We start from the raw sequence: 24,937 nt of genomic DNA, 5'->3' as shown, positions 1-24,937 counted from the left end.
TATGTTGTTATGTGATAGTTCAAGTTATTACAATATAGGAATGACAACAAAGCAAGTGGCTATTATCACATTTTGTTTCATTCTAATTATGATATTGATCAATTCACTATATTTGATTATATACTTGTATATTTATATTATGTCTAATTTATGAGTTGTACGTTCATTACTTTGTTGTTACATCAACCAACTAGATGGTTACACTTATGATTTATAAGGAATGAGACGAGATTTATTTATAAGGAATGAGATGAGATTGAAGAAGTTGGCCAATATTTTGGAAAGACGGTGGAGGAAGCTGCGGTTAGCCTTAAAAGGTAAGTTCATAATTTGTTAGTGATGTCAAGATGTGGCAATTTTGACCCATTTGACTACAATAACATATACGGAGTATTTGACTACAATCATTGTTACATTCTAAGGTTATTGGTGGAAAGCCTTTACGAAACTCAATTTTACCATTTCTTTAATTTCAATACATATACTACTAGCCTGAAGTGTATTAATCATTTTACTTTTCAAATACTTGTGAAATTGTGTAATACGGAGTAATTATATTTATAAGCTGTCTGCTTATTCATGGTTAAAGTGTACTTTATTTGTGTTCAAAATACAATACATGTTCATGATATTCTTCTTGGTTTTGATGCTTTTTGTATATTGGGTTCCTGGACAATGGGCTCTTGCTTTGCTTCTTCTTGCATGTGTTCTTTATAGAGCACAATATAATATTTGCAGAAACCAGAGGGTTAAAATTGAAAGTTGATAATCAAAACAAGAATGTTGACTAGGAGGGTCTTTGGGGTTTTTCGTTAGGTCCAGAACCCGTACTTCCTCTATCTCTCAGGTAAATCCAAAAAATTATAAGCTTGAATTCCTGACTTTATTTTACAAAGGTTATCTGTATATGTGAATGGGTTTTGATATTTTTTGTTTCAAAAATAAAAATATATCCCTCTTTGGTGCTATATAGTAGATTGTTGTTCATTATCACTCTCTTTAAAGCTAAAATCATTTTTTTAGCTACTTCTGAGTTGTTATTTGATTTGCAGGATGTGTCTTGACGATAACCATAATTCTGTAGTTATTGCTTGTGCAAGAGTCATTCAGTGTGTCTTCAACTGTGATTTCAACGAGCTCTTATTCGATATGTCTTAGGTAGATTTTTTTAATGATGAGTTAAGTACATTTTCTTAAATTAAATTTCGTTTAGTTACTCACTAGATAACTATTTGCCATCCAGAAAAGTCTATGAGAAGGATATCTGCACGGCTCCCATATTCAGAAGGATAACTGGCTTTCCTGAATATCTTGCCACAAAATTTTTATCACTCTGTTTTTGACTATTTTAGTTTTGAACTATTATCAATAACTCATTGTCGCATTCTAAGGCTATTGATTCATAGCGTTTACGAAACTCATTTTTACAATTTCTTTAGTTTTAATAAATATACTACTAAAGTGTTTCGTTATTAAACTGCTATCAACTACAAATAATGTTCTACAAATAGTAATGATTACGAAAAGTATTTTTTAGAGCTACCGTGCAACGCACGGGCTCTTAAAATCTAGTTCCTTTCTAAATCGGGTGTAATGGAAAGTGGGTAATGAAAATAATAACTTCTTAATTTGTAACCGTCTGTTCCACTTATTTTGTTATTCAAAATTATCAATTATTACGGAATACTATATTATGTTATTATTATCTTCTTCCTTATTGTATATTGTATCGAAATGTTCACATATCAAACAAATAAAAAATTATATTTTTTCAATGTCACAATTGCTTCAAGTTTGTTGTCATAAGAAAAGAATCTACAACATTTTTCATTGGGCACTGTATCGAAATTCAGTCCATTTAACAAACATATTTTTTATTATTATTATACGTTCTTAATCAATTTATTAGATGCATTGCTTTACAATTTGGTAATGTTAATACTTGAAATAAGCTATACATTTTCTAATAGACTGAAGGTATGATCTGTATCAAAATATATTTTTCCAAAGCATCATTATTTTTAATTTAAAATTTTAAGTATTAATTCAAGTAAATTCGATTGAGAAACGGTGCAAGATGAGAAAATTCGATTGACATGATTGGCTTCATAATCCTCACATATATCTTGTCTACCACCTTATTTGTACATATTAGTGTGATTAGATAAAATTTGTTGCCAACTTGGCACCTAGATGGTAGATTTTGAGATGTGTTGTAATATTCTTTCGGGATTGCCTTGCTTGGTTGCCTTTTAGGTGCTAGCATGGGCCTCTCTTTGTGTTTTTTTCATACATTAATATATGCTGCTTTTCAAAAAAAAAAAAAAAATATTATTTCATAATCACTTTTTGAAACAACCAACAACAATGCAATGGATATATTCATTCCATTACCTTAATATTCCCATTATCATTGTCATTTCCTTTACTTAAGATTAACCAAACACACCTAGGGATGACAATGGATCGGATATGGATCGGGTGGTGCCGTATCCATATCCATATCCATATCCATTTAGTTTTTGTTCATCCATATCCATATCCATATCCATTTAATTTCAGTTCATCCATCCATATTCATATCTACCGGATTAAGCAGGTTAATGGATATCCGTTGGATATTCAAAAACCGTTATAATATTTTCGAATATCTACAAAAACGTGTACTTTTTGTCGAAAATAGAACACAATTTGTTGAATTTACCATCAAACATAGATTATGACAAATTAAATGTGTAATTTGTATGTTTATCTTGTTAGATATAAATGTTTTATTATAAAATATCATAGTTAATTTATTATATGGTTGTAAGCAAAATGTATGTGTAACAGTAAATGAATTTTTAATAGTAGACGTGTATACATATATCTATATTTATGTATTAATATATATATATTTCGGGTTTTAATGGATATATCCATGGATGATACTTTTTCATCCATATCCATATCCATATCCATTTAGGTTCATCCATATCCGTATCCATATCCATTTAGGTTCATCCATATTCATTAAAATCGGATGGATCAGGTGGATATCTACTGGATCGGGTGACCATTGCCATCCCATTCACACCCTTAATCACATTATCCTGATAAGGTGAATTAAAAAAATAAATAAAAAATTACAGGAAATTGCATTGTATAAAGAACGAAAACTCCCGGATTGATCCATGCTCCGGCCCAAAAGACTTTTCATTTGCATCTATATTTAAGCCCCCCACCCACCTCTTTCATTTCCCACCTTTATATCATCCTCTTTACAAACCCTACTCCAAAACCTGAAAACCCTCGCCACCGCAATCCATTTTCACAATGGCGTCAGTCACCGCAGTTTCCGACGTTACCGACGGACCTGTTCTTACACTCATCAACAAACGCATCCGTAACCTAAAAAAAAAACTCAATCGAATCACTCAACTTGAAGAATCCGTCGCTCAAGGTAAATCCGTCATCAAAAACAAAGAACAAAAAGATCTCCTCGCATCTAAACCTTCAATTCTCGCCGCCATAGACGAACTCGACAAGTTCCGGCAGCCGTTATCCGTTGCCGTCGATGAAGAGATCAATCTCGCTATAAATAAAACCCTAACTAATCAGGAAAACAATGAGAAGGAAGATGAAGATGAAAATATAATCAAAACTGAAACCCTAGGAAATGAGGAAAATGAAAAGGAGACTATGAAGGTTGATGTTGTGGATGATCTGTTGAGTTTGATTTATTTCGGTAGTATGTTTGATGTGAAATCGCCAAGCGATTTCAATTCGATTATGCTGACTAGGACTCATGAGAGAAATTGTTGTTTGACTTATGATTATGTGACTGATGATGCTGCTGCTGTGATGTTGGGGGAGACTGATTTGGATTTGATATCATTGATGAGTTCGATGTTGATTTCGAGACCGGCTGATTCGAGTTTTTCGCATCGGGATGCATTGCAGAAATGTGTTGAACACGCTAAGCTTTGGATTGAGAAGTCTGATCAGCCAATCAGTCCTAACTCGAATGTTACGTGTATGTTTTAAATTTTTGGTTAACTGATTATTTATGAGTATGTGTGATTATGAATGAGTTTATGATACAGTGGTTTGTTGGAATTTGCAGATGCTGCTTTGAGAGAGAAGTTAGTGAAGATTATTGGGTCGGATTATTTGAAAATAACCCCGGAGATGAAAGCACCGGCTGAAGTGGCTGCGGAAGCGGCTGGAACTTATACGTATCAGTTGCCTGTGGGAGATTCAGCTAATCAACCTGAGCAAAAGGTAAAGTTGGTTGGCTTTAATTTGATAACAATCAAGTGAATTGTGCAAACTTGGTTGCTTTATGGTCTATTATATTACTTCAGTTTATTCTGTTACTTAACATAGCTTTAATCATATATAAACTTGGAGACTTATAAAGTAGTAATTATAGATGTGCTTTGTGTTGGTTTGATTTTTCCGTAGTTATGAGGCGACTCTGATTAGGTTTTTAATATGTTGCAAGTTTTTTTTTTTTTTTTCAATCTCTAATTATCAGTTGCCATGTACAAGTGTTTTGGTCCAAATCTCATGAATGGTTGATGATATCTTATGTCTCTGCCTTCTTCTGCAGTTCTTAGTCACATTTTATGTCTTTTTTTATGCTAAAAAAGTTGATGTATTGTTGGCTTACATAATAATTACACGAGTTATTAGTTTTTCTAATGTGCCCTGAAAGTGTGTTTATATATAAATCTTAATGTCTCTTGTGACCTCTAAATACCTTTATACAACAAAAACAACAACAATAACAACAACAATAACAACAACAACAACAACAACAACAACAACAACAACGACAACATAGATGGGCATGGGCTATGTGTTGGTTTGATTTTTCGTCTTCTTGAAACGTGACTTTGTTTAGGTTTTCAAAATGTTGCAAGTTTATCTCAAGCTTTATCAGTTGCCAGGTTGTTGGTCCAAGTATACTTTATGCTTCTGATTTTTTCTGCACATTTTCCCCACATTTCTTGTCTTATTTTTTTGCTAAAAGAGTTGAATTATTGTTGTATTACAGATAATTGTATGAGTTTTTCTAGTTTTTTTTACTGTGCTCTGAAGATGTGATTTTTTTTAGAAATATTAATGTCTTGTGGCTTCTAAGTACCTGTATGCACAATATAATTATGTTGTCTCATCATAATTAGGACCAACATTATCAAACAATGCCTTAGCAACGTTGTTTTAGGGTAAAGCCTCTGATTATAGCCATTCTAAGTATTTGTAGTTTCATTATTAAAACAAATCTCATTAGTATTCTCATTTTTCTAGCACGTTTTCTAGGGTTAATGTAGCTGTAGAATTTAATTGGAGCTGCAAGTTGTAGCTTTATTCGTGTAAATGTGTTTGGTAATGTAGTTGCAGCCATGATTAAAAAACTTAACATGACTAAGAAGGAGGATAACAACTATTTAGGGTTGAGCATTATAACTTTGATCTAGTTAAATAAATGAAAGTTATTTTTGTTAGCTGTGTTTATCATTTTGAATTATAATATAAAATTCCAAAAAGAATGTCACGAGATGTATCATATTTTGTTTGTATAGAATTGTGTTTTAATAGCTTAGTTTGCTTAAATGTGTTAAATAAAGGTATCTAAAAATGGATGAATGTCATAAAAAAACATAGCTACTTTTCTGGTTTACTCAACTGTGGTAATTTTTACTTGAATACATTTTGGGTTGTTATTGTCCTGGTGGTTTTTTTTTTATTTTTATTTTTTTTAGAACTATTAGAAACCAGACTGCAAAGTTTTATTTATCTGCTGCTAGTAACTACAACCTGAGGTCAAATCCAGATTCCTTTTTTTTTTTTTTTTTTTTTTAAGTTTTTAGCATCTATTTCTACTTTCTATGTTCTTTCTATGGTCTGTTCCTGTTGGAGAGTTAGTGGGATTTTAAAATTAAATTCGATAATGATGCTCCAACATGGTAATGCAATAGTGCAGTACTCAGTTAGAATAAGTTAGTCGCCAATATATGTTACACGTTTAAGAAGTTTAATATTATGATAATTTGAACTATATGCTTGTTAACTAACTTTTTATTGATTAAACCCTTAAATTGATAATAATTCACAAAATACATGCAAAATAATGTATGTTTATAAATGTGAATGTTTCATTTATTTATTTCTAGAGTTCATGAGTGATTATGACTCAGAATTACCTTGGTTCTGGATTTTATAGATTACTCTTTAGCAGAAACTGTGGTTGTCATGAATATCAGTTATATCACATATCATTACTTTATACATTAGACGCACAATGAAAATGTTGAAGGTCAAAATGATTATGACCCCGAATTACCTTGGTTCTGGACTTTATAGATTAGCATTTTGTTGTTTATACTCACTTTTGCTTCCTTTTTCAGTTATATAAAAAAAAATAAGTGTAAGCTTCTAACCTATACTTGTTCTGCAGGAAGATGATGTTAAAAATTTCCAGATAAATGGGACTTCTGGAGACCAATCAAGTCTCACTGAAGATCATACAAAGGTGCTTCTTGTTTGCTTCAAATTATTTAGTTAGTAGAGGCCATTATTTATTTATTTATTTATTTATCTGTTTATGATCAAACACGTCAAATTGGGTTATAGGTTGCTCTGATAGGTCATATATGTTTAAAAAATTAAAATATGCTAAAATGGAAATGGGTCTAATATTACATTACATCTCTATCTCTATTCTCTATCTCTATCTCTATCTCTATCTCTATCTCTATCTCTATCTCTATCTCTATCTCTATCTCTATCTCTAATCTCTAAATATATTATAACAAAAGCAATATTAGCAAAGCATATTTAATCTTAGCCATAAGATCATTCTTTAAAAAGTAAATCTAACCATTAAATTAAATTATTAGCCAATATTACATTAGTTCTTCTAAAGATCCCATTATTCTTACAATTCTATTAAATAATAAATAATGTAAATGTATCCTACTATTATTATTATTTTAGATGTATATCCTATTCCTACTATTAAATTATACATACTTAATAACAACTTATAATATTTCTTATAGTTTACATGTTTAGTATAAATCACAATCATTAAAGTCGTCTTAAAAGACTATTTAAAAACTAGTTTAACAGACATACGACATTATGTAATAGTATTTTGCAAGTTCCCGTAAAGTCCTGCGAAAGCGCGGGTTATAAACAAGTACTTATTTAAAATACTATTGTAATTGTAATTACATAGTTTTTCATCAATATTTTATTTAGTATTAGTTATGTATGATACTGTGAAAAGAAAGATCAAATATTGTAATAAAATTTTGTCACCTTTCACTTATCAAAACTTATATTATTTTTTTGTTGTATATAAATTGTATTATTCGTTTCAGCAGCATGAGGCAGAAACTGAAAACTCCAAAGAATTTCCAGCTCAGATGGAGCCCACCGAAACAAATGCCGGTGGTGCAGAAGGTAAGGACCAATACGTACCTCGCCGATCTTATAACAACCAAAGAGGTGGTGGCCGCAACGGAAGCACTGGCGGCAGTCGCAGAGGTTATGGAAGTGGTCGTGGTGGTCGAAGTGGCGGAAGAGGTGGACCCTACCAGAATGGACGTAACCAATACAATGACCAGCAGCAGCCAGGAAATTATTACCCAAGGAACCACCACCATGGTGGTAGTAGAGGACGAGGAGGTGTCAGGGGTAATGGTGGCGGCGGTAATGGTGCTTACAACCACCATGGTTCTGGTGGTGTTGAAGCTGCAGAGTCTTGAGCCGCCTTGTTGGTTTCTTAGGTTTGCTATATAGACTTTTGTTTCGGTTACTAATCTTATCTTATGATGTTGGGTAAATGGTGAAAATTGATCTATCTTTTTACATGAAACACGGACCGAGTTTATGTTTCGTGTGACACCGATGAGGAACCTTTTTCTCAAAGTATAATTAACTTTTGAATCTATTATTATGGATTGCAATATGTTTTGAGAAGAATTTGATGCTTTTGGTCCCGTATTAGACTTTTTCAATGAGAAGTTAACTTTTTCAACACTTTTACACATAATTATCAAATTTAAAACATGTTTTAGTCATCCAATCTGTGTTTTTCTTTTTAATTGTGGACAGTGAATATTTTTAACTTAAAACATGTTTTCAAATGTCATTGATCTGTTTGTTGATTTTACAAATTTTGATCTAAATGGTTTTTTTCCCTAGTATCGCCCGTTTTATGTGTTTATTGATAACATAAGTAAAATGCTGTAATGTTATGCACCCATTGTTTACAAAACTTGAATATGGAGAATCATTGAGTGAGGCATGTCACAATAAAAGGGCTAATTGTGTTTAAAAATGATGAATGCTTTTACATTTAAATCATTTGAACTCAACTGAAGTACTCAGCAAAGGAAAACACATATTGTGTTTTTGATCAAGAGAAATGGACTGCGATACTTATTTCCTGAACATGTCACTGATTGATTCTTTCGTCATTCAGAGTAGATGTCTTACTAGTTTAACAAGGTTCAACGTCATATTCGTTTTGTGCTATTGTTATTGGGAAAATTATATAAAAAGATAACCTATTTTTCATGTTTCCTATTCTAGGTAATATATTTCATTCAAGTAAAAAAGAAGTCGTCTTTTTTCAAAAGTTAATCAAAAAAGGGGCGTCGTTAACTTTTGTTAACTTTTGTTAACTTTCTCAGTTAAATTTCAACTTCGCATAACATGTCAAGTCCTTTATCGACCAATGTTTTTCAACTCACGATTTCGACGCACGTTTTCGATGCGCTATTCTAACATGCGTTTTCGACGCGTTTTTTGTAGCACGTTTTCGACTCGCATTTTCGAGGCGCGTTTTTTACTAGAGTTTTCGAGCAGCGTTCTGGAGGCGCGTTTTCAACTTGCGTTTTCGAGGCGCATTTACAAGGAGCGCCTCGAAAACGCGCCTACTAAACGCGTGACGAAATGCGAATCGAAAACGCGCCTCAAAATCGCAATTTGAAACGCGTCTCCAGAGCGCTAGTCGAAAACTCTGGTAAAAAACGCGCGTCGAAAACATATGACGAAATGCGAATCGAAAATGCGCCTCAAAATCGCAATTTGAAACGCGTCTCCAGAGCGCTAGTCGAAAACTCTGGTAAAAAACGCGCGTCGAAAACTCTGGTAAAAAACGCGCGTCGAAAACGTGCGTCGAAATGGCGAGTTGAAAATGTTGGTCGATAAAGGACTTGACATGTTATGCGAAGTTGACACTTAACTGAGAAAGTTAACGAAAGTTAACGACACCCCTCCTCTTGATTAACTTTTGAAAAAAACTCATTTTTTTTTTATATCCGAATGAAATAGATTACCTAGAATAGAAAAACAAGGAAAATAAGTTACATTTTTATGTAATTTGCTCTTTGTTATTACTTGCATGATTTGCCCTTTATAAATGTTTAAAACAAGAAAACATATGCTTTTATCTGTTAGGATTTTGATGAACACAAAACGGGGTGAAAAAAACCGAAAGCCCTTCAAGTTCCTCCCAGCATGCTTTGGGATGCAGAGGAGCTATTATCGCCCTGTAACACCCCGTTTCATTTAAGTTCATAATTATGTAGTTGAGCTTGTGGAATGATTAAACATTAACCACGTTTGAATTAAAATTGAAAAACGAAGAAAAGCTGAACCAAGTAGGTCGCGGTCGCGACCCCCCGCCTCGCGGTCGCCAGATTAAAGCAGGGATTCAGGTTGTTGTATTGCTGGTTTGCGGGTGCGACTTCACCCCTCGCGGTCGCGAGGTTTTGGTCAGGGAGCAGTTTTAAACACGTTTTTTTGGTTAAATGAGGGGTATATTGGTCTTTTCACTTGAGTGTCAGTTTGGAGCCATTAAAACTGATCTAGATTTCAGTTTTAGATCTCATTTCACCCACACAAACACTCTTATCTCTTTTAGAGTGAGAAACCCTAGCTGTAGAGTGAGAAAGCTTGAATTAAGGAAGAAGGTGGTGATTTCCATCCAAATCGATTGTACATCTTGGAATATCCTTTGCTACGCTACAAATTGGTGTTGTGGTAAGTCTCAAATCCGAATTTCTTTTGTTTAAAATTGATATTCAAGTTAGGGTTTGAGTTTTGGGTAGTAGAAACCCATTGATGCTCATGAAGTGGGTTTATTTTAGCTAGTAATTGGATTTTAGACTCATTGTTGGTGGGTTTTGGGTTGGAAGACTGGTTGACCATGTTTGGGTCTAAAAGTTAGTGATAATCACTTGAAAGTGTGTAAACTAGTGATTGTGTTGATGTTTGAACTCGTAAGAGCGTGATTGAAAGCTTGATTTTGAAATGGGTCAAAATTAGGGTTTCTAACTTGATTTTGGGGAAGACAAGTGTTTAACACTTGTGTTTTGGCTAAGTTGGTGTTTTAGGACTATTTTCACTAGTGTTAGTGATTATTGGTTAGTTTGGGCACAAGTTATGCTTGGAAGTGCAATTGAGTCAAAATTGCACTAAGTGTCAATTTGGGGTGGGTTATAATCCACCCTAATTGTGTTGTTTGTTTATGTAATAATGGATCAGGTACTATCCATTGGTGGATTGCGGATTTGATTTGCATTCATCAAGGCGACAAAAGGTGAGTGTAAATATATTAAATGCATATGTATGCATAGGATGAGTGCGGGTAGGGTCGAATGATCCTTGTGCGTTCGGCTTCACTTTACATGTGTGTGGGAGAATGGACCCCGTGAGTTTCGGGTCCACTTGGCACGTTTGTGCGTTTTGGGTTATCACCCTTGGGGTAGTGAATCGCGTGAGTTTTCGGATTCACATTGGCGTGAGTAAGTCGGCCCCGTTGATATTGTTGTTGTGAGTTGGGAAGTGAATCACGTGAGTTTTCGGATTCACAATGTCACATGAGTTTTCGGAAATTCCCATTGTTGTAGTTGTGGTTATGGGAAGTGAATCGTGTGAGTTTTTGAATTTACTAGGACGCGTGAGTTTTCGGTCATCCCCATGGTTGTTATGGCTTAGGGTAGTGAATCGCGTGAGTTTTCGGATTCACTAGGGTGCGTGAGTGTTCGACCAACCTTCATGAGGTTAAGGTTAAGGGACCTTGGGATATTTGTGTGTGTGTGTGTGTGTGTGTGTGTTTGTGTGTGTGTGTATATATATATATATATATATATATATATATATATATATGGGCAGGATCAATGGGGAAGTAACTAATCGGGGGGAAGCAAATTTTTTTTTTCGTTTTTTTTGGAATTTTTTTTCCCGGCATCAAGATCACACGAAAATATGAACATTTAGAAAAGACACTTCATGATGAATGTTATTATTTAGGCGGGAAAACGATCAAGAAAAATAACATTCAAGATAATATTGTTCGTGAAGAATGTGAACGTTTTTTTTCTTCATGTTTTGTGAGGTAAACTTTAGCCCGATTTAGATTTTAGAGTTTAGGGTTTAGGGTTTGGTGTTTTGAGTTTATTCCATAAACCCAAAACACCAAACCCTAAACCCTAAACCCTAAACTCTAAACCGTTCGTGTTAAAAACTCAATCTAAATCCCAAATCTAAACCCTAAATATAAACCCTAAACCTTAAATTTCTAAACCCTAATATCTAAACCCTATAAACCCTAATTTCTAAACCCTAATATCGAAAATTGTAACTACCCAACCAGAAATCGACACGAAAATATATATATTTTTTTATATAAGCCAACCTGGTCTGTTAGGCTTAGCCCGCGGCGCGGTCTGACCAGCCGCGGCGCGGCTCAATACAGTTTTAGAGGGTCAGGACCTTTAAAACCCTCGACCTCCAAATCCTTTTATAACCCGCGGCGCGCCCATGAGGGCCGCGGCGCGGCTTATGTCTGATGCAGATTCAAACTAACAAAATTTACACAAGTGCCAATTTTCTTGCTAACACAAGATCCAACGTTTCAAAAGGCTTCGTGCCACATCAATAAGAAAAGTTTACATGTTTTAAGACTCCCATTCGAATATTTGACCACCGAGCATCATTGCTCATTACAATTCAAAATATAAGTCTCGACCACAAAAAGTTTAACTTCCAAACGACACTTAGAGCATGGTGTTTGGGGTTTAAACTACCCATATCTTGGTCGAACTTCCAAAAGCTATAATTTTCGAGAGTCACTAGTCCAACTGGATACCTTTGCCCTTATCCACGCCAGAGCCTAAAATGGTAAACAACGAGAGGGTAAGCTAACACTTAGTGAATGCAATAATTATACGATTACATATACAACCTACTTACTTGAAATCACTTACGCATTTACCGCATACATGCTAGCAATATAAATAATCATACCATCACAAGTATAATACAAAACCTTCGACCACATAAGCTAGCGTAGCAAAGCATACAACTCGCACAATATAATATGCTACAATACAACTCACAACCATGGTTAACCAATCGTACAAGGAACGGTACTTTAATTTCCCATTGGCGTTCATAAATACCGTTAGTGCACTTAACACGTCGTACACTAACCCCACGGGTGGTATCTTAATGAAAGGACCCGTCCTAATCCATCCGGACGAAGTCCGTATTGATTATAAACGATTCACAATAGTTGATTACATCGCGAGGTACTTGACCTCTATATGATACATTTTACAAACATTGCATTCGTTTTTTAAAAGACAATATTTCATTACATCGAAAGTTGACGGTATGCATACCATTTCATAATATATCTAACTATAATTGACTTAATATTAATCTTGATGAACTCAACGACTCGAATGCAACGTCTTTTGAAATATGTCATGAATGACTCCAAGTAATATCCCTAAAATGAGCAAATGCACAGTGGAAGATTTCTTTCGTACCTGAGAATAAACATGCTTTCAAGTGTCAACCAAAAGGTTGGTGAGTTCATTAGTTTAACATAAATAATCATTCCCATCATTTTAATAGACCACAAGATTTTCATTTCTTCTGAATATACGTTCCATGCATAGAGACAAAAATATCATTCATATGGATTGAACACCTGGTAACCGACATTCACAATATGCATATAAGAATATCCCCATCATTCCGGGATCCTCCTTCGGACATGATATAAATTTTGAAGTACTAAAGCATCCGGTACTTTGGATGGGGCTTGTTGGGCCCGATAGATCTACCTTTAGGATTCGCATCAAGTAGGGTGTCTGTTCCCTAATTCTTAGATTACCAGACTAAAAAGGGGCATATTCGATTTCGATCATTCAACCATATAATGTAGTTTCAATTACTTGTGTCTATTTCGTAAAACAGTTATAAAAACAGCGCATGTATTCTCAGTCCCAAAAATATATATTGCGAAAGCATTTAAAAAGGGAGTAATGAAACTCACGCATATAAATATTGTAAAACAGTTAATAAAGCATTTACATGTATTCTCACCCCAAAAATGTAAAGAGTAAAAGGGATCAAATGAAACTCACACATATAATTATTGTAAAACAGTTAATAAAACATTTGCATGTATTCTCAGCCCCAAAAATGTAAAGAGTAAAAGGGATCAAATGAAACTCACGCATATAATTATTTACATATATACTTATTTATATTTACATTTCTAGTTACAATTAAAGGTTCGTGAATCGTCGGGAATGGTCACAGGATAATTTAATATATAATAACAGTTCAAAAGTTTTGAAATTCAGTTTAATAGACTTTGCTTATCGTATCGAAATCATATAAGGATTAAGTTTAAATTTGGTTGGAAATTCCCGGGGTCATCACAGTACCTACCCGTTAAAGAAATTTCGTCCCGAAATTTGAGTGAGATGGTCATGGCTAACAATAAAAATGTTTTCATGATGAATATGAGTTAATAAATTGAGTTTTATCATCATTAAGTAATATAGATAAAAAAATAATTCGATTATTCGAAGAGTACGAATGAAGCTATCACCAAAAAGTGAAATAGAAAAGTAAAGATTCATTTTAACTTTTGACAGAGTCAGGGTTGAATTCCGGAATTCAAGGAATTTAAAGAAAATCTTCGAAATCTAAAAGATTTGATTCTTCGACGAATAAGAAAATTAAGATCTCTATAATTAAATACGGTGATCTGCCTCGATTACTCTGTCTGATATTCCCATTATAAATTAAACTTTTCCGTTCCATTATTCTCACCATTCCTATACTTTCTTTCTTAGTTCATACATCCAAACGATTGTGGAAATGCTTAATCCAGTTCTTTTTTCTAATTATCATTTTTGTCATCCTTCTTTTCAATCTTTCACTGGAAAAAAATCGGTTTACTTCTACTATTACCTTGGGGTGATACTATTCTCAATTCTATCGTGTCTTTGTACTGCTATTCGTATTAATATACACGGTTTGTAATTTCAGTGTTGTCATTGGGCTTTATATTTTCCCTTATATATCGGAGCTTCATGCTCTTGTCTTCTCTTCCCGACTTTTAAGTCAAGCGAATAATGGTCTAGAATTCTTAGGTATGTAATTTTGGATGAACATAACAAATGTTCTAACAGCGAGATTGTAATAGCACGATCTTGATTGGTTAAGTCACCAGATTTCAGGAGAAAAGATAGAATTATCAGGAATTTATGTTCTTGATACGTTTATATATTAGATAGAATGTAAGAGTCATGTAACATGGTACATGATGACGTTATAATCTGTGAATCATCACGTTCCATTAGAAACTCAGCATGACTTACTGTAATATAATCACGTTGATCAAGTGTCATTATATTATACTAACTCATGCATCAATTTCCAACACCACTTCAAAATCATTCATAATTCAAACTCAAATTTTAAAGAAATTTAGAAACTAAAGTAGTTTCCTTTATGATGTAATATAGATAGAAGGAAGAGATAAATAATTTCGGACAAGAATATTTATGAAAATATCCTCAGAAATATCGAAGATATTTATGATGATATTTTGGAATTTCTAAGTTCGATGGTTGATGGAGAAAGATTTTTCGCAAAATTTTAACATAAGTACGGAGCAAGATATTCGTTGAAGGTTTCATCGGATCCATAATTACTTGGATTCTTTGAACATATGGTATGTTACTTGTATTTGGCCTTAGTCTCCTTCATGGTTTGCTCAATCTGTTTTTCAGTACCAAATTTTCTATCGAGCGTTCCTAAAACTCCCTTCTTTATCATCAAACTTTTGGCCGTTTAGACCATCTACAATTTTTCTGTTTCCTCTGCATTTAATGCTACGATATCTGAATCATCGGTTATCAATCTGAGGTGGTTTCAGGAGAATTGTGTTTTTAGATGATTAAACGCTGATGGTATTATGGTGGAATATAAAAGGTTCACCAGTAACGATAAAAGAGCACGCATATATATCAAGGTTATAATAAGGTTATTTCGAATTAAAAGTCAAAGTTGACTCGCTGGAGCTGTGACAAAAGTTGCTACTTTGAAAGGAATTACCAAGTTATTTTGGGTAATAATAACACTAAGGAATTAGAACAGTTACGCGTTAAACGTTTACTCAGTTGCCGAGAGTTTCTCAGGTGCATAACTATATGCATAAATCTTTCCTTCCGTAGATGAAGTGCGGTTGTTTCATCCTATCGATTGAGGTGTTTTCAAGAATCATGAAAGGTTTGAACGCAGATTGTAATCGTCAAGATACAAATGAGGTTTAAGATGAAATCAAGTGACAAACTTGAAGAATTGTTTAGTTTCATATGTTATAATCAATATTTTAATTCATTTTAATTGTCCAATGTTGATAGTCCACAGTTAGCAGTGTACAAATAATAATTCATATATAGTTTACTATATAATATTCGAATTAATTAATACGTATCGTGACCCGTGTACATGTCTCAGACTCGATCACAACTCAAAGTATATATATTATGGTAGAATCAACCTCAACCCTGTATAGCGAACTCGATCATTACAGCATATAGAGTGTCTATGGTTATTCCAAATAATATATATATGCGTCGATATGATATGTCAAAACCTTGTATACGTGTCCCGATACTTAAAATGCGTAAAATAAATAACAGAAATTAAATGACGATAAATAAAATGCGTAAAGTAAATAACAGAAATTAAATGACGATAAATAAAATTGCGATAATTAAATTGCGATAAATAAACTGCGATAAATAAAATGTAATCAGTTAGCTAGGAACAGTTAGCTAGGATTTTGTTAGCGTGGATTCTTAACAAAAGTTCATATTGTTAATTAGTCCGTTTCTAATCAATTTTTATTGTGTCCATTATTTCTTCATTATGCCACTTGTTGAATTCTGATAAGTCAAAATCCAAATATGAAATTGAATTTGAATGAAAATAGTTATTCTTTGGTGAACGGATACGTATATCGGTGGTTGTAAATAGGATAGTAAATGATCGTTGAATCAAATTCGAAGAATGTACAGTTTAACTCATTAATGTGGAATCTAAATATTTCTCGGGTATTACCTACCCGTTAAAATATTTTCACTATTAACAGTTTGTACAATAAAACTTTTAATTACAATCTTTATTAAAACATATATACATATATATTTTCTTCAGACGTAATCATGGATTTAATGAGTCAATGTGATATTAAACTCATCAGATTTACGGCTAGAACTAGAGTACATAATCTCTATAACATTAGAGGTTACATAATTTCCATGAAGGACGAAGATAGTTTATGTAGAACGATTTGTAGAATGATGATTATGCTTGAGGTATAGATTGCGAGGTTGAGACGTGTGATGATGTTGTTGTTGTTGGTATTGGTTATGCTGCTGGTGCTGCTGATGGTGGTACTGTTGCTGTCGGTGCTACAAGTGTTGTTGATGCTGAGGTTGGTGATGGTGTTGGTGTAGTAAGTATAGCTTGTAGATCACGCACCATTCTTGTCAGGGTTTCTATCCTACCCTTTATCATTTCTATCCATCCAGTCATCTGATTCGATAGATCTTGATTATCAATTCGAAGTTCCCTAACTTCTTCTAATATTCCCCTTTGATTGATATTCGGAAGTAGAGGTTGAATATTTTCTAAGATTGCAGTAATGCAACCTTCGAGGTGGAAAACTTTAGCAAGAAGGGTGAAAAACAGTGTTGCGTATAGGTTCACCGGTGAGTACATCGTTTTCTCCGATGTTAGCAGGTAAGTTTGGTTCACGATAGGGTTCGCCTTCTTCGTTTCTCCATCGAGTGAGTAAGTCTCGGACCCACCCCCATCTCCTCCAGAAAGAAAAATAGCTAAACGGTGGAGACACTTCGGGTTCATGGACTTCGATGTCTACTTCAATACGCATCTCGAAATTGCTTCCGGAACTAATGGAATCCAAGCTAGGTGTAGGTTCCATCTCTTATGATCAGTTAGAGGATTTTCGATATGAAATAATTTTTGGTTATCGGATAATATTCTAATTATATAGAATATCTAATATAGTACAGAAGATCCCTTAGATCCCAGAGGAAATTAAGGAAACGTGTCAGATAAAGTCTACAGTAACAGATACGCTAAGATATGGATTTGTCTATACACTATTCATGCAATCAATGCAGTAAAACGTGTCTAGACTAAGAATAATGAGTAGGTAATTTCCTAAGGATGATAAGCAGATGATTTTCGACAAAAATGATAAGCAAAACTTTTGACATGCAGACACGGTCGATGTCCAGACTCACGAATGCATCCTAACGACTATCAATTAGACACACTAATGCAAGACCTGGTTCGCTAAGACCATCGCTCTGATACCAACTGAAAGGACCCGTCCTAATCCATCCGGACGAAGTCCGTATTGATTATAAACGATTCACAATAGTTGATTACATCGCGAGGTACTTGACCTCTATATGATACATTTTACAAACATTGCATTCGTTTTTGAAAAGATAATATTTCATTACATCGAAAGTTGACGGTATGCATACCATTTCATAATATATCTAACTATAATTGACTTAATATTAATCTTGATGAACTCAACGACTCGAATGCAACGTCTTTTGCAATATGTCATGAATGACTCAAAGTAATATCCCTAAAATGAGCAAATGCACAGCGGAAGATTTCTTTCGTACCTGAGAATAAACATGCTTTCAAGTGTCAACCAAAAGGTTGGTGAGTTCATTAGTTTAACATAAATAATCATTCCCATCATTTTAATAGACCACAAGATTTTCATTTCTTCTGAATATACGTCCCATGCATAGAGACAAAAATATCATTCATATGGATTGAACACCTAGTAACCGACATTCACAATATGCATATAAGAATATCCCCATCATTCCAGGATCCTCCTTCGGACATGATATAAATTTCGAAGTACTATAGCATCCGGTACTTTGGATGGGGCTTGTTGGGCCCGATAGATCTACCTTTAGGATTCGCGTCAATTAGGGTGTCTGTTACCTAATTCTTAGATTACCAGACTAAAAAGGGGCATATTCGATTTCGATCATTCAACCATATAATGTAGTTTCAATTACTTGTGTCTATTTCGTAAAACAGTTATAAAAACAGCGCATGTATTCTCAGTCCCAAAAATATATATTGCGAAAGCATTTAAAAAGGGAGTAATGAAACTCACGCATATAAATATTGTAAAACAGTTAATAAAGCATTTACATGTATTCTCAGCCCAAAAATGTAAAGAGTAAAAGGGATCAAATGAAACTCACGCATATAATTATTGTAAAACAGTTAATAAAACATTTGCATGTATTCTCAGCCCCAAAAATGTAAAGAGTAAAAGGGATCAAATGAAACTCACGCATATAATTATTTACATATATACTTATTTATATTTACATTTCTAGTTACAATTAAAGGTTCGTAAATTGTCGGGAATGGTCACAGGATAATTTAATATATAATAACAGTTCAAAAGTTTTGAAATTCAGTTTAATATACTTTGCTTATCGTATCGAAATCATATTAGGATTAAGTTTAAATTTGGTTGGAAATTCCCGGGTCATCACACTTAACATGTCGATACTTCACCCCGGGTGGTGTCTTAACACGTCGACACTTCACCCCGAGTGGTGTCTTAACACATCGACACTTCACTCGCTACATCTCTCGGAGTGGCATCTTAACACGTCGATGTTTCACTCCCGAGTGGTGTCTTAACACGTCGACACTTCACTCGCCACATGAGTAGTGGTGTCTTAACACATCGACACTTCACAACTCAAACTACACAAATAAATACATCATATATGCACGCATATAATTATTCCACTCACCTTAACACGTCGGTGGTGATTTAATGTTTCCGTACGCTTCGAGCAAAGTACCTAGTACACAAGTACATATTCAAACACACAACTAGTGGAATTAACCACAATACTCACCCTTGAGCATTTAATGACCCAAAAGCATTAAATGGCTCACTTACACCCAAAACCGCCCATAAATGGCCAAGACCCGCTATAAATCACCATAAACTAGTGATTATAGTCCAACATCATCAACTAACACCATTTTGGGTCTTCTCATACCCATTTTACCCAAACTAGGTCAACCTTACCTATTTGGCCCATTTTAACACTTACTCTAATAACTTTAGTCAAACATGACCCATTTATAATTCTTTCGACATTAAACAAGTGTGTTAATGCCTAACAACACAACTAATACTTACAAATCTCATTTTATAAGACCAAACCCTAGATTATTATCATTAGGGTTTTTCTTACATCAACATAACCCAAATTCACCCATTTTACTCCCAAATGGGTCATACAAGTCTCTAGTAACCCAAAACCCTAGCCATTAACCAATTGAAACTCAAAATATAGAGTTAGAACTTATAGCGACTATCCAAGTGTAGCTAGAGACATAAGGAACAACTTTAAAACTTGGACTAAGACCCGATTCAACCTCCTTCTTCCTTTATTGGAGCTCTCTCACTCTAGAACTTTCTCTCTCTCTAGAAATTAAGTGGAAAGAGATAAGGTAGATGAAAGTGGAGTAATGAGGCTCACCAAAACTGATCTAGGGCCTTAAAGTTGTCCACCAAGCAAAAATACCAAATTTCCCTTCATATAATTAAATAAAAAGTAGAGATTTCCGTCAGAGCCTAGCCGCGCCGCGGGCCTCCAGGCCGCGCCGCGGCTTAAAACTGAAAATCACTGCCGCCAGCAAATAAAATATATACACTATGTACATTCCAAACTTGGGTCTTACAACTCTCCCCACTTGATTCGGATTGCGTCCTCGCTATCCAAGCCGCATGACATGCCGGAAGATAAACCAAAACGAATTCTTCGATTTCCCATGTAAACTCAGAACTCTTTCGGTGACGCCATTGGACCTTAAAGGTCCGCACTTCTTTGTTCCGCAACATTTTAACCTTTTCATCAAGGATTGAAATCGGCTCTTCCGCATACTCTAGCTTGTTATTCAACGCAATCTCATCTAACGGCTCCCAAGTCGAGTAATCCGCAAGACACTTACGGAGATGGGAAACATGAAACGCATTATGAATCCCCGTAAGATCATCGGGCAACTCTAGTCTATAAACAACCTCACCAACACGTGCCAAAACCTTGAAAGGACCAATAAACCGAGGAGCTAACTTTCCTCGCTTTCGAAACCGAATAACATCCTTCCATGGAAAAACCTTAAGCATCACCATATCACCTTCTTGAAACTCAATCGGTCTCCTACCTTTATCGGCATAAGACTTTTGTCTATCTTGTGCCACTTTAAGTCGAGCCCGAATCATCTCGATCTTACTATTCGTCTCCAAAACCATATCGGTACTCCCAATTTCTCTTTGTCCCACTTCTCCCCAACAAATAGGAGTTCGACATCTACGCCCATAGAGCATCTCATAAGGTGGCATCCCAATACTAGTGTGGTAACTATTATTGTACGAGAATTCCTCCAATGGTAAGTGCTCATCCCAATTACCACTGAAATCAATAACACACGCCCTTAACATATCCTCCAACGTTTGATTCGTACGCTCGGTTTGACCGTCCATTTGAGGATGATTCGCCGTGCTCATTTTTAATTGAGTACCCATATCTTCATGAAAATTATTCCAAAACCGAGAAGTGAAACGAGTATCTCGATCCGAAACAATAGATATAGGAACCCCATGTCTTGATATCACCTCTTTGATAAACAACTTGGGTAAAGTCTCCGATGATATCGTTTCCCGAATGGGAAGTAACAAACCATAATGGTTTACCCCTTCTGAAATGTCCCGTTCTTATTGATTAAAAATGTTCCATATTAATTGATTTCGTTGCGAGGTTTTGACCTCTATATGAGACGTTTTTCAAAGACTGCATTCATTTTAAAACAAACCATAACCTTTATTTCATCAATAAAGGTTTAAAATGCTTTACGTAGATTATCAAATAATGATAATCTAAAATATCCTGTTTACACACGACTATTACATAATGGTTTACAATACAAATATGTTACAACGAAATAAGTTTCTTGAATGCAGTTTTTACACAATAGCATACAAGCATGGACTCCAAATCTTGTCCTTATTTAAGTATGCGACAGCGGAAGCTCTTAATAATCACCTGAGAATAAACATGCTTAAAACGTCAACAAAAATGTTGGTGAGTTATAGGTTTAACCTATATATATATATATATCAAATCGTAACAATAGACCACAAGATTTCATATTTCAATAAACATACCATACATAGAGATAAAAATCATTCATATGGTGAACACCAGGTAACCGACATTAACAAGATGCATATATAAGAATATCCCCATCATTCTGGGACACCCTTCGGATATGATATAAATTTCGAAGTACTAAAGCATCCGGTACTTTGGATGGGGTTTGTTAGGCCCAATAGATCTATCTTTAGGATTCGCGTCAATTAGGGTGTCTGTTCCCTAATTCTTAGATTACCAGACTTAATAAAAAGGGGCATATTCGATTTCGATAATTCAACCATAGAATGTAGTTTCACGTACTTGTGTCTATTTTGTAAATCATTTATAAAACCTGCATGTATTCTCATCCCAAAAATATTAGATTTTAAAAGTGGGACTATAACTCACTTTCATAGATTTTTACTTCGTCGGGAAGTAAGACTTGGCCACTGGTCGATTCACGAACCTATAAAAAATACGTACATATATATCAAAGTATGTTCAAAATAAATTTACAACACTTTTAATACATTTTGATGTTTTAAGTTTATTAAGTCAGCTGTCCTCGTTAGTAACCTACAACTAGTTGTCTACAGTTAGATGTACAGAAATAAATTGATATATATTATCTTGAATCAATCCACGACCCAGTGTATACATATCTCAGTATTGATCACAACTCAAACTATATATATTTTGGAATCAACCTCAACCCTGTATAGCTAACTCCAACATTCACATATAGAGTGTCTATGGTTGTTCCGAAATATATATAGATGTGTCGACATGATAGGTCGAAACATTGTATACGTGTCTATGGTATCTCAAGATTACATAATATACAATACAAGTTGATTAAGTTATGGTTATAATAGATTTGTTACCAATTTTCACGTAGCTAAAATGAGTAGTTTTTACCAACTTTGTTTTGCTCGCCATTTCTTCGTTTCTAATCCGTTTTGAGTGATTCCAGTGGCCACGGTTTCGTATTGAACTTAACTTTATGAATCTAAATAGAAAAAGTATAAGTTTATAGTCAGAAATACAAGTTACAAGTCGTTTTTGAAAGAGGTAGATATTTCCGTCGAAAGAACGACATCTTGATGACAATTTTGAAAAACATACTTTCACTTTGAGTTTAACCATGATTTTTGGATATAGCTTCATGTTCATAAGAAAAATCATTTTCCCAGAAGAACAACTTTTAAATCAAAGTTTATCATAGTTTTTAATTAACTAACCCAAAACAGCCCGCGGTGTTACTACGACGGCGTATGTCCGGTTTTACAGTGTTCTTCGTGTTTCCAGGTTTTAAATCATTAAGTTAGCATATCATATAGATATAGAACATGTATTTAGTTGATTTTAAAAGTCAAGTTAGAAGGATTAACTTTTGTTTGCGAACAAGTTTAGAATTAACTAAACTATGTTCTAGTGATTACAAGTTTAAACCTTCGAATAAGATAGCTTTATATGTATGAATCGAATGATGTTATGACCATCATTACCACCTCAAGTTTTCTGGATAAAGCTACTGGAAATGAGAAAAATGGATCTAGCTTCAAAGGATCATTGGATGGCTTGAAAGTTCTTGAAGCAGAATCATGACACGAAAACAGTTCAAGTAAGATTTTCACTCGAAATAAGATTGTTATAGTTATAGAATTTGAATCAAAGTTTGAATATGAGTATTACCTTGTATTAGAAAGATATCTTACTGTAAATAAGAAAGATTTCTTGAGGTTGGATGATCACTCTACAAGATTGGAAGTAAGCTAGCAAACTTGGAAGTATTCTTGATTTTATGAAACTAGAACTTGTAGAATTTATGAAGAACACTTTGAACTTGAAGATAGAACTTGAGAGAGATCAATTAGATGAAGAAAATTGAAGAATGAAAGTGTTTGTAGATGTTTTTGGTCGTTGGTGTATGGATTAGATATAAAGGATATGTAATTTTGTTTTCATGTAAATAAGTCATGAATGATTACTCATATTTTTGTAATTTTATGAGATATTTCATGCTAGTTGCCAAATGATGGTTCCCACATGTGTTAGGTGACTCACATGTGAAATGTCCCGTTCTTATTGATTAAAAACGTTCCATATTAATTGATTTCGTTGCGAGGTTTTGACCTCTATATGAGACATTTTTCAAAGACTGCATTCATTTTTAAAACAAACCATAACCTTTATTTCATAAATAAAGGTTTAAAAAGCTTTACGTAGATTATCAAATAATGATAATCTAAAATATCCTATTTACACACGACCATTACATAATGGTTTACAATACAAATATGTTACATCGAAATCAGTTTCTTGAATGCAGTTTTTACACAATATCATACAAACATGGACTCCAAATCTTGTCCTTATTTTAGTATGCAACAGCGGAAGCTCTTAGTATTCACCTGAGAATAAACATGCTTTAAACGTCAACAAAAATGTTGGTGAGTTATAGGTTTAACCTATATATATCAAATCGTAACAATAGACCACAAGATTTCATATTTCAATACACATCCCATACATAGAGATAAAAATCATTCATATGGTGAACACCTGGTAACCGACAATAACAAGATGCATATATAAGAATATCCCCATCATTCCGGGACACCCTTCGGATATGATATAAATTTCGAAGTACTAAAGCATCCGGTACTTTGGATGGGGTTTGTTAGGCCCAATAGATCTATCTTTAGGATTCGCGTCAATTAGGGTGTCTGTTCCCTAATTCTTAGATTACCAGACTTAATAAAAAGGGGCATATTCGATTTCGATAATTCAACCATAGAATGTAGTTTCACGTACTTGTGTCTATTTTGTAAATCATTTATAAAACCTGCATGTATTCTCATCCCAAAAATATTAGATTTTAAAAGTGGGACTATAACTCACTTTCACAGATTTTTACTTCGTCGGGAAGTAAGACTTGGCCACTGGTTGATTCACGAACCTATAACAATATATACATATATATCAAAGTATGTTCAAAATATATTTACAACACTTTTAATATATTTCGATGTTTTAAGTTTATTAAGTCAGCTGTCCTCGTTAGTAACCTACAACTAGTTGTCCACAGTTAGATGTACAGAAATAAATCGATAAATATTATCTTGAATCAATCCACGACCCAGTGTATACGTATCTCAGTATTGATCACAACTCAAACTATATATATTTTGGAATCAACCTCAACCCTGTATAGCTAACTCCAACATTCACATATAGAGTGTCTATGGTTGTTCCGAAATATATATAGATGTGTCGACATGATAGGTCGAAACATTGTATACGTGTCTATGGTATCTCAA

General features: G+C 34.1%; 1 protein-coding gene across 2 annotated transcripts; it reads left to right on the top strand.

Annotated features, from left to right (window-relative positions):
* The first annotated feature begins 3,192 nt into the window (after positions 1 to 3,192).
* LOC139897682 (uncharacterized) lies at positions 3,193 to 7,945 on the top strand. 2 transcript variants are annotated; one of them, XM_071880375.1, is made up of 4 exons: positions 3,193 to 4,015; positions 4,106 to 4,263; positions 6,446 to 6,520; positions 7,377 to 7,945. In XM_071880375.1, the coding sequence occupies exons 1-4, from the start codon at positions 3,316 to 3,318 to the stop codon at positions 7,758 to 7,760; spliced, it is 1,317 nt and encodes a 438-aa protein (XP_071736476.1). In that variant the 5' UTR covers positions 3,193 to 3,315; the 3' UTR covers positions 7,761 to 7,945. The 2 variants fall into 2 exon arrangements, with proteins under 2 accessions (XP_071736476.1, XP_071736475.1); XM_071880374.1 differs by having other exon boundaries at positions 7,374 to 7,945.
* The last annotated feature ends 16,992 nt before the right edge of the window (positions 7,946 to 24,937 follow it).

Source organism: Rutidosis leptorrhynchoides, chromosome 3 (genome assembly GCF_046630445.1).
Source record: "Rutidosis leptorrhynchoides isolate AG116_Rl617_1_P2 chromosome 3, CSIRO_AGI_Rlap_v1, whole genome shotgun sequence".
Lineage (NCBI taxonomy): Eukaryota > Viridiplantae > Streptophyta > Magnoliopsida > Asterales > Asteraceae > Rutidosis > Rutidosis leptorrhynchoides.
Note: the sequence above shows the minus strand (reverse complement) of the source record. Positions and strands in the feature narration are given on the sequence as shown.

Coding starts and splice junctions, on each gene's coding strand:
- LOC139897682 (XM_071880374.1), top strand. CDS start 3,316: ATGGCGTCAGTCACCGCAGTTTCCGACGTTACCGACGGACCTGTTCTT. Junction 4,016..4,105: donor TCCTAACTCGAATGTTACGT/GTATGTTTTAAA, acceptor TGGAATTTGCAG/ATGCTGCTTTGAGAGAGAAG. Junction 4,264..6,445: donor CTAATCAACCTGAGCAAAAG/GTAAAGTTGGTT, acceptor CTTGTTCTGCAG/GAAGATGATGTTAAAAATTT.